General features: G+C 34.6%; 1 protein-coding gene across 3 annotated transcripts in view; it reads left to right on the top strand.

Moving 5' to 3' along the window:
- The window catches only part of HIKESHI (heat shock protein nuclear import factor hikeshi), a 32,625-nt gene extending 21,987 nt beyond the window's left edge, over positions 1-10,638 (top strand). For all 3 annotated transcript variants that reach the window (XM_032640936.1, XM_032640934.1, XM_032640935.1), the window contains exons 3-5: positions 3,662-3,813; positions 9,511-9,629; positions 10,559-10,638. In XM_032640936.1, coding sequence (XP_032496827.1) covers positions 3,662-3,813; positions 9,511-9,629; positions 10,559-10,613 — 326 coding nt within the window. In that variant the 3' untranslated portion in view covers positions 10,614-10,638. The remainder of the gene's footprint in view (positions 1-3,661; positions 3,814-9,510; positions 9,630-10,558) is intronic.
- The last annotated feature ends 398 nt before the right edge of the window (positions 10,639-11,036 follow it).

Here is an 11,036-nt window from a genome sequence, read left to right as displayed (position 1 = left end):
AGTAGTTGCGGCATGTGGGCTTCAGTAGTTGTGGCACACGGGCTTAGTTGCTCCGTGGCATGCGGGATCTTCCCGGACCAGGGCTCAAACCCGTGTCCCCTGCACTGGCAGGCGGATTCTTAACCACTGCACCACAAGGGAAGCCCGAAGGCGTGAGCATTGAAGGCATGTCTCAACACACAAAGCCCACCTGCAAACACTGGGAGAATTTTTTGGTTCCAGGCTTCTAAGGAAATCTCTTTCCATTCACTAGCTAACCACTAACCTAATAGAACAGAGACTTCAGTGGTCACAAATGACAAAAAATACAGACTTTATAGTATTAGTTCAGAAAAATCATTAAACAAGGAAACAACCACAATAAACAGTAGCAATAAACCCTAAGGAGAGGTGAAATATCTGATTGCTGGAGTTGCCACATTATTCAATATCCAGTTTTCAACAAGATGCTATGAAGCATGCAAGAAACAAGGCCCTTTCACAGAAGAAATGAATAGAAACTGTTCCTAAGAAGTATAGACATTGGACTTAATAGTCAAAGACTTTAAGGAAGCTTTCTCAAATATTCTTGAAGAGCTAAAGGAAATCAGGAGAATGATGTATCATCAAATAGAAGATACCAATAGAAAAAAATTTTAAAGGAAATAAGTTATGGAGTGGAAAAGTACAGTAACTGAAATGAAAATTTGACTAGAGGGTTTCAGAAGCAGATTTGAGTAGGTGCAAAAAAGAATCAGTGAATTTGAAGATAGGTAAAATACCTAATTTGAAGAGCAGAAAGGAAAAAGAATGAAAAATGAACAGAGCCTTAGAGACCTGTGAGACACCATCAGGCATGCCAACATATGCATAATGGGAGTCCCAGAAGAAGAAGAGAGAAGGGGTAGAAAGAATATTTGAAGAAATAATTGCCCTAAAACTCTAAATTTGATGAAAAACATTAATCTACACACTTAAGTAGCTCAACAAACTCAAGTAGGATAAACTTCACTCCAAGACATGATAAACTGCCAAAGACAGAGCATCTTGAAAGTGGCAGGAGAAGCAGCTCATCACATACAAGGGTTCTTACTAGATTATGGCTGATTTCTCATCAGAAACATTTAGACCAGAGGCAGTGGGATGACATATTTAAAGTACTGAAAGAAAAAAGGTCAATCAAGAATTATCTAGCCATCAGAAATGGAGAAGTGAAGACATTCCCAGATAAACAGAAATTGGAATAGTGGCTAGAGGACTTACCCTATTGGAAATGCTAAAGGGAGTCCTTTAGGCTGAAATGAGAGGACCTGGGATAGTAATTCGAATTCATGTTAAGTAAAAAAGAACACAGCTAAAGGTGACTATACAGGTAATTATGAAAGCCTTAATACATACTTTGTAACTTTGCTTTTTTTCCTATGTGATATAAAAGACAATGGCATAAAACAAAAACTCTTAAGTCTGCTTATGTGCATACTAGGTATAAAGATGTAATTAGTGACAATAACAACATAAGGGAGAGAAGCAGTTACATAGGAGCAAAGTTTTTATATACTATTGAAATTAAATTGGTATTAATCCAAACTAGAGTTGTTCTATTTTAAGATGTTAATTGTAATCCTCAGTGCAACCATTTAAAGACTATAATAAAAAATATATATATAGTAAAGGAAATGATAAGGGAATTAAAATGGTACACTGGCATGTATCTATTTAACATGAAATTCAGCCCTTCAATTAAAAGGTAGAGGGCTTCCCTGGTGGCGCAGTGGTTGAGAGTCCGCCTGCTGATGCAGGGGACACGGGTTCGTGCCCCGGTCCGGGAAGATCCCACATGCCGCGGAGTGGCTGGGCCCGTGAGCCTGCGCGTCCGGAGCCTGTGCTCCACAACGGGAGAGGCCACAGCAGTGAGAGGCCCATGTACTGCAAAAAAAAAAAAAAAGAAATACCAGAAAAGGTAGAGATTTTCAGAATGGATTAAAAAACATGATATAGCTGTTGATTCAAAGATAAAAATTGGTTGAAAGTAAAGGATGAAAAAAATTATGCAAACCGAAACCAAAGTGTCACTCTCAAAAAGATACAATTACAAACTTTTGTGTACCTAATAGAGCCTCATGAAGCAGAAATAGAGTTGAAAGGAGAAATAATCAGTTCAACAATAATAGTTGGAAACTTCAATACCTTACTTTCAATATGGACAGAACAACTAGACAGAGGATCATCAAGGAAACAGAAGACTTGAAAAACACTATAAACCAACTAGACCTAATAGACTTATGTAGAACATTCTATGCAACCAAAGCAGGATATACATTCTTCTCAAGTGCCTATGGAACATTTCCTTGAATAGCTGTATGTTAGGCCACAAAACAAGTCTTAGTGTATTTTAAAGGATTGAAATCATGCAAAGTATGTTCTCCAACCACATTGATAGAAATTAGAAGTAACAGAAGTAAACCTGGAAAATTCACAAATATGTGGAAATTAAGTAAAACAAATAATTTAAAAATACCAAAAATATCTTAAACCAGTCATGTTTAGTGAAGTGTGTGTATTTTTAAAGCACAGAAAAATACAGTTATGTTTGTATTCATATGCTTGAAAATTTAATGAGTCTTGATACTTGCAGTAAGTGTTCTAGTTATTAGGGATGTGTGTTGTCCTAGAGTTCTGTAGTATTTGTTTAGACATAGTCATATAAAAAGAGCAGATAAACCAAAAATCTATTCATTGTATGATTTTTTTTCTTAGACTAACTTTTCTGATTATGTCTTATGTGGATTAATAAAACTGGTATATTTTTTCATGTATAAGTTAGCTGACACTTAGAGGCTCAGATATATCAAATACACATTTGATATATTTTATATATTTATGATGTATTATATATTTTACTTGTAAATAAATATATTGTAAAGGCGAAAATTACTATTTTCCGAATAAGCTGCAAATTTCTTTATTGCCTATTTGATAACAGATCATCAGGTGTTGAGTGGGGTGATTTATGACATTTAGTAAAATATGCCATGTCGTTATCAGTATTAATGGCAATGAAATCTCTTTCTTTAGTGGAATAATCAGAAAATATTAAAACTAATTCTAAAAATTTTTAAAAATATCCTTCCCTCAGAGTTAGCATTGAGAATCTGTTATCTAATTAATGCTCATTTATTTATTTTTCTCTTAATTTCCATTTCTAGCTGCAATAATTTTGTAAGTTTTAGAAAAGTAATAGCTATTTTTCTGGTGAGGAAAACTTCGGTTTTCTTAATTATTAATATGGTAAAAGCTAGGCATCCTTTTACATTTATCTGAGAAGAGACAAACTTCCATGTAACAGAACTTTTTAGTGCATATAGATCAGAGGTTCTTCACATATTTATATTATTTTTTTTTTTTAATTTATTTTTTGCGGTACGTGGGCCTCTCACTGTTGTGGCCTCTCCTGTTGCGGAGCACAGGCTCCGGACGCGCAGGCTCAGCGGCCATGGCTCACGGGTGCAGCTGCTCCACGGCATGTGGGATCTTCCCAGACCGGGGCACGAACCCGCGTCCCCTGCATCGGCAGGCGGACTCTCAACCACTGCGCCACCAGGGAAGCCCCACATATTTATAAAGGAATTTGTGTGTATACAAGTTAAATTTAAAATATGTGGCACATGTTAATTTTTTTCAGGAGAAGGAAGCCAGCACCCTTTTGGAGCCATGAATATTGTCCGAACTCCATCTGTTGCTCAGATTGGAATTTCAGTGGAATTATTGGACAGTCTGGCTCAGCAGACTCCTGTAGGTAATGCTGCTGTGTCTTCAGTTGACTCATTTACTCAGGTAATGGAATGTACATTTCATTATTTTCTAAAATAATTTAAAAATCACATTCTGTACTTTAGAAATTAGCTTGGTGGTAGAATTCATGTAAAAATGAAGGTAAACACATATGATATAAGTTATTGGCTTCCATGTATATTTTCAGTTTGTCTTCCTCTCTATAGGTATTTTAAAATTTATAAATGCTTTGATGAGACTTAAGTTTTTATAGTGATAAAATAGCTCAAAGTGATTTTTTAAAATGGGTTTAAATATTAACTTTACCTCTTTTCCTCCCACAATTAGTATGCTAGGCTGTGAGTATACAGTTGTAAACCTGATGAGCAAGATCCTTGTCCTCGTGGAGCTTAAAGTGACACAATTCCATAAGGGTTGACTTTTAACCTGTCTGGCAGAGGCCTGAAGGGGAGAATGATCTAGGCAGAGTTATAGCTATTACAGAGGCCCTGTTATGTTTGAAGAATAAAGTGAAACTTTGTGTCTGGGGTAGAGTGAACAAGGGTGAGAGATGGGAAATGAGGTTGGAGATGATGGGGGACGTGGCTGCAGGATAAATCATATGTGACCTCATTGGCTTTTGTAAAGACTTTGGCTTATATTCTGTTTGGAAGAGAAAACATAAGAGAGTTTTGAGCAGGAGAGTAATATGATCTAACTTACATTTTTAAAGGATCACTTTTGCATCTTTGGAGAGAAACTGTAGTGAGGCAGAGAGGAAAGGAGGAAGATCAGTTAGGAGGCTCTTGTGAAAATCTAGGTGAGAGGTTTTAATGACTTGAACCAGGAAGTATGGGGAAGTAGAAATGGAGGTGATGAAAAGTAGTTGATTTCTGGAGATAATTTGAAGATGGGGCCAATAGTATTTCATGGTGTGGATCACATGTGAGGTCTGAGATAGAGACATCAACTATGGCTCCAAGGGTGTTGGATCCAGGAACAAGAACACAGGAATATTGTGAAAAGAACAAGTATGGGCTGGGAGTGGAATCAGGAGTTGTATTTTGATTGTACTATGTTTAGGATGCCTGTTAGATATCCAGCTGGGGAAGACAAGCTTAGAGTCCAAGAGAAGTAAAAATTTGGGAGTCATCAGTGTAGAGGTGGTATTTAAAGTTGGGAAGGGGATGTGATCACTGAGAATTAACTGTAAATAGAAAAATTGGCCAGTGACAGAGCTTGGGGCCATTTCAAAGTTGAGACGCTTAAGAGATAAGGAGAAATGAAAGGAGCAGCCTGAAGTAGGAGGAGACCCCAAAAGTGCTGTTTTGGAAGCCAAGCGAAGACTGAATTTTAAGAAGGAAGAAGTGATCAATAGTATTCACTGCTGATGGGTCAAGTAAGATGAAGGCTAAGAATTAACCATTGGATTCAGCAAGGTAAAAGTTATTAAAGATTTTGACAAGAGTTCATAGAGGTGGAAAGGGTGTTTGCAGCAAGGTTGAGTGAATTGGAGAGGAGGAAATGGAAACAGTGAATATAGATGACTCTTGACGAGTGTTGTCATAAAGGACAGCAGGTGAATGGTCTGGTTGCTTGAGGGGGCTATGGGGACAAGGAATTTTTTTTTCTTTCTGTTTTTAATCGGAGATATTATATCATGTTTGACAGGAATGAAGCATTAGTGAGAGAAAAATTGATGATGCAGGAGAGTGGGGAGGCTTGTGAAAGTGGTGTCCTTGAGTAGGAAATAAGACCGTATTGGGAGGTTTTCGATAGGATAATGGACAGTGTTTATAGTAATGGATATATGGGCACAGACAGACACAGGAGGTTGGTAAATGTGCTGATGAGAAGTTGTGCAAGTTCTCTCTTAATTCCTTCTCTTTGCTCAGTGAAATAGGAAGCAAGGTCATCAGCTAAGATTGAGGGGAAAAGAAGTATTGGAAATCTAAACCAAAAGGATTATTAAACAAGTCCTCTAGGAGAGGAGGAGGGTGAATGGACTAGGGAAACCTTTTGGGCTTGCTAGGAAGCACATTTTTGAGGATTGTGGCCATGAATTTAAGCGCCGACTTGTCATATGATCTCTTGAGAATGGGCCAAATTAAAGAATGGCAGAATCTGGGTGTTAAAAATTTTGTCAGTAATTTAAAAAATAAACTATACTGAAAAAAGCAAGTTGTAAAACAATACTTATAGTGTCCCATATAGATTGTATTTGAAAAATGTCTGGAAAATACATGACAAAGTGATGTTATCCCTGGGGAGGGGCAAGAAGACTTTTTACTCTATAAGTTATTTGAGCTTTTTAATGAAGCATATTTTTTTTATTAAATGTTTTATTATGAAATATTTTAATATATAGAAAAGTGCATTCCACAAATATTTATTGTATACCTATTGTGTGCGAGGCATTTTTTAAGAACAAACAGATAAAAATAGGTAGACAAAATAAAATAATACCCATCCTTACAGAGCTCTCTTTATAGTGGGGTATATTTGAAGACTTCCATATGTCTTCCACCTAGATTTAACTGTTACATTTTGCTATATTTGCTACTAATTAAAAAATTATATAAAGTGTTACAGATACAGCCCACTGCTCTCTGCTTCTCTTCTTCCCTTTCCTCTCCAGGTAGCTACTCTTCTAACTTTATATATCTTTCCTATCTGTATTTCATTACTTAAAAAAATTTTCATATTTGTTCACAAAACATGTATAGTACTATTTGTATGTGTGTTTAAATGTGTTTCTAATTTATGCTTAGTTATTCTTACTTCACTTTAGTTTTTATCAGTAGTACATGGTTTAGAAAGTCAAATAGTTTTACATGTAAAACAGCTGTCCTCTATTATACCTTTTATATTCTGCTTTATTCTGCCTCTCAGCAGCAGTCACTTTCAACCTCCCCCTCATTTTTTTTCCCTCCTTCTCCTTGTATTTATTTCCATGTGTCAGAAGAAACTTGCTTAATCTTTCTTTATTAATTTATTTATTACAGGTATTTTCCATTGACATACCGATACATAACATGATTTAGCTCTCTTAATCCTCTGTTCTCCAAAATACACAGATATCTTTTCTCCCCACCTTTCCAGTATAGATTTTCATTAAGTTAGTATTCAAAGTTTTCAGTATTATGACCTGGTAAATGTTTTTCAGAACTGAGCCATGTGTAGTGCTATGATTATATTTCTTGTTCTGTATAACTTTTCATTTATCCTGGTTAATAAATTTCTCATTTTTTTCCTTTGCATGGATTTCTGTATTTCCATTTCTAATAATTTATGCCCAAACTCTGCCAATTGTAAATTCCCATTCAATATATTTAAATATAGCAATTTAAAATTTGTCTTGGAAACATTTCTCTTGGAACTCTCTTTTTTGTTCCACTGTGGACTGATTATTCTCTGGGTCTGTTGCATAGCTGTTGTTAAGGTATGGTTTTCTTTCACCATTACTCCAGAAATTCCTTTTATTTCTCTTCTGTGTTGAATCCCTTTTTTTCTGGTTCTTCTATTTTTACTTCTTGTTATTTACCCTTTCGTATGTTTTTAAAATGGATATAAATGTTTGTATCATACTGCACAAACTTCTACAACTTACTGTTGTTCACTCAGCATTATTTTTAAAGATTTATCTGTGTTGATACATGGAATCGATTTAGTTTGTTTTAATTGTCATATGTCATATGTACGAATGAGCCGCAGTTTGTTTTTCCATTTCCAATGGTAGATGTTTTTATACATTCTTAGTAATATTTATCAGACCTTAAATTTTTGCCAAACTTGATAGGTGAAATTAGAATATTACTATTGTTTTGGGGTTTTTTTTGGACTGTTGGTGAAGTTGAACATTTTTTCAGATTTTTGGCCTGCATTTGTATTTTCTTTTATAGGAATTGACTGTTTATATAATTTTCCCCAATTTTCTGTTGTATTAATTTTGGCACTTTTTAATTTTAGCTTTTTGGGAAAAGGCCTTTATGCGTTCTGGATAATAATCCTTTGTTGTATATGTTGTAAATTTTTTCCCCTACCTTGTCTTTTAGTATTGTTTATGGTGTCTTTTGCATACAGACATATTTTTCTGTAGACAAGTTTTATCAGTTGTTTCCTTTATGATTTGTGGGTTTTTTGTATTTGAGAAATTCTTCCCTATGCTGATATGTAAAGATGTTACGTTCTCTTATAGTTCTTAAAGCTTTTAACGTTTTACTTTTTGAATTGTGTTTGTGTGTGGTATGGGAAGGGATCTAAAGTCATATTCCCCCCTATGGAAAACTAGTTGTTCTAGTCCCATTAAATGAATAGTTAGTCCACATTTTTTTTATTGCGAATAATAGCATCTTTGTTATATATCATGTGTCGCATATGCTTAGGTTTGTTCCTGGGCTTTCTCTTTTATTCCAGTTAATTTGCCTGTTCCTCTGCCAGGAAAAATCTTAATATCTGGAAGGCCAAGTCCCTCCTCCTAGTCATCAAAATAGGCTTAGGTATTTTTCATAATAATTTTAGTATCAGCTTGTCAAGTGCCATGAAAAATCTTGTTGGAATTTAGTTGAAAATAACATTGGATTTATAGGTTTAATGTGCCTTTATCACATTAAGTATTCCCATCCGTGAACACATTGTATCTTTCCACTCGACATGGTATATAAGTCCTTTCATTTGTTTTCTTTCTTATCTCTCAAGACAGTCTTAAAATATTTTCCACAAAAGTCTTACTATTAGCTTGTCTTAGCATTTCCCCTAGGTATCTTACAGACTTTGTTTCTGTCATGAATTGGATCTTCTTAAAGTTACATTTAAAAATTTTTCTTGCTTGTATGGAGGGTTGCTGTTGATTTTTTTTCTCCTGGTACTGATCTTTTAGTTAGTGATCTTATTGGTTCAACTCTGATATTGGTTCAAGTACCTTAACAGTAGAGTCTCTTGGACTAAACTACCTCGATATTATTAAATAAACAAAAACCCTAATAAGATGTTTCTTCCATGTAGAAAAGAGACAGCAAGAACCTTCATGGCTAGTTTTGTGTTTTGGAGAAAGTGATGTTGGGAAGATTATTTTTGAGTGAATAAAAGGTAGTATTATCGTTAGTAGTTCATTAATTTTGGGGTTTAGTGCTTAAACCCATTTGATTCTCAAGAAATGTCAATCAGTTTACTTCTTGCTTCTACAAAGGAGTCTTGGAGGATGTTAGTGGATTTGCCCATTTGAGGGTCAGTGAGAACGAACAGACCAGGAAATAGAAATGAAATAGTGTTACCTTTCTCTTCTTTGTAATTGATGGTGAGTAACCACCATCAGTTGTTCCTTTTTTATACTTAAGTTTTTATCTTTCTGGTAAGAAAAAGACTTCTTGGATATGGTTACTATTTTATATGAGAAAATAGGTTGATTTGATGAGGGTGGTATTTGAGGAGAGGGGCATCTCCAAAGGTGGAGATAAAAGAAGATATTTTGAATGAAAAAACATTTTTTCTTTTTTTTTCCCAAACTGAATATGTTATAAACTTTAAAATATTTGATAATCATAGAAATTCTTTGAGATATAAAGAAAGTACTAAAGGCAGATTGTTATGATTTTGTGGCATAATGTCATTTTATGACTTGCCTTAATGTTCAGCATTAGATTGTCTCAGAACTCACAGTCCTTAAACCAAGTTAATATGACAACATTTTAAATTAAAAATATTAAGGTCTAAATGGAGTGTTTAGTATAATCCATTAATCTATTTATTATTAACTTTTAGTTCACACAAAAGATGTTAGACAACTTCTACAATTTTGCTTCATCATTTGCTGTCTCTCAGGCCCAGATGACACCAAGTCCATCTGAAATGTTCATTCCGGCAAATGTGGTTCTGAAATGGTATGGGGCATTTTGTAGCTCTCATATTAAGGCTTCTAGTAGCCTACAAAAGATGTGTGTTTTTTGCTTGTGAATGTATTTCTTCTTTGACATTTAAACATATTCTTTTATTGTGGACATCAGAATACATTAACATTTGCATGCAATTAAAAAGTATGTATTTTAGAGTTCACATTAGGAATAATTTTTACCCCAAATAATATTTTGTTATATAGTAGCCATTTTGGCTGTATAAAGACAGGAAAATAAAATTGCTTATGTTTTAGGGACCACAATTAAGGGCTGTACATTTTTTTATATTTTGAATTGTAAGTACTGTACATGAGGCTTGAAATATCAATGAACTTCTTTTTCACTAGTAGAAAGTCTTGATCTAAAATAAACATGTATGAAACATCAGAGTGGTTTATACTGCACCCTGTACATGAATCTATTTCTTCAGCTTTTCTGTGTTTCTGTTTTATAGATATTTCTTTTCACTTTGAATATCCCAGTGTTGGGGAGATACATAAGGAGAGTTTGCTGAGAAGTGGTAGCATGGTATAGCATGGATTGTACTAGAATGTATTAGGTTTGAGCTTTGTAATAATGTAGCTATGTGACCTTGAGAAAATTATTCTCATCTATGAAATGAGGGAGGAGTTAGATTTCATTTTTTCTTAGGTCCCTTCTAGCTCTCAGATTTGCAAAAGATAAAAAAATTAATAAAATTTATTATGATTTGTGCTTTCTGATACAGCCAGTTAAATCACTATGCTTGCTGTCTTTTATAAATTAATAATTAAACTCCCAGATTAACTTAACTTTCTAAGTTTTTAATCTTAGCATTTTAGAAATGACATGTAAAGTTATTTGCTTTTTGATGAGTCATTTGTCACATTATGAAAGATTCTAATTAAATTTCTTATAAATATGTTTTTCTTTTGTAGGTATGAAAACTTTCAAAGACGACTAGCACAGAACCCTCTCTTTTGGAAAACATAATTTGAATAAAATAATTTTTAATGGATTCTGAAATTTGTCATGTTTTGAAGATAATCATTCTATTTGAAAGCATGAAGTCAAAAGGATCATGAAACCTAAGTTTAAAAACTGCTTAGTGACTATGAAGGTTAATTAAAATCTTTATAAAAAATTAAAAACACTGAAAAATGAAAATATGTTCATCATTAATGACTTTTTTCCCTTAAGCTGGAAATATTCAGAGGCAAAACATTTTGTTTTGGCTATGATTCATTTTTTACTTAAAAATAAAGCATAGGGGCTTCCCTGGTGGCGCAGTGGTTGAGAGTCCGCCTGCCAATGCAGGGGACGCGGGTTCGTGCCCCGGTCTGGGAGGATCCCACGTGCCGCGGAGCGGCTGGGCCCGTGAGCCATGGCCGGTGAGCCTGCGTGTCCGGACCCTGT

This window comes from Phocoena sinus, chromosome 8 (genome assembly GCF_008692025.1).
Source record: "Phocoena sinus isolate mPhoSin1 chromosome 8, mPhoSin1.pri, whole genome shotgun sequence".
NCBI lineage: Eukaryota > Metazoa > Chordata > Mammalia > Artiodactyla > Phocoenidae > Phocoena > Phocoena sinus.
Note: the sequence above shows the minus strand (reverse complement) of the source record. Positions and strands in the feature narration are given on the sequence as shown.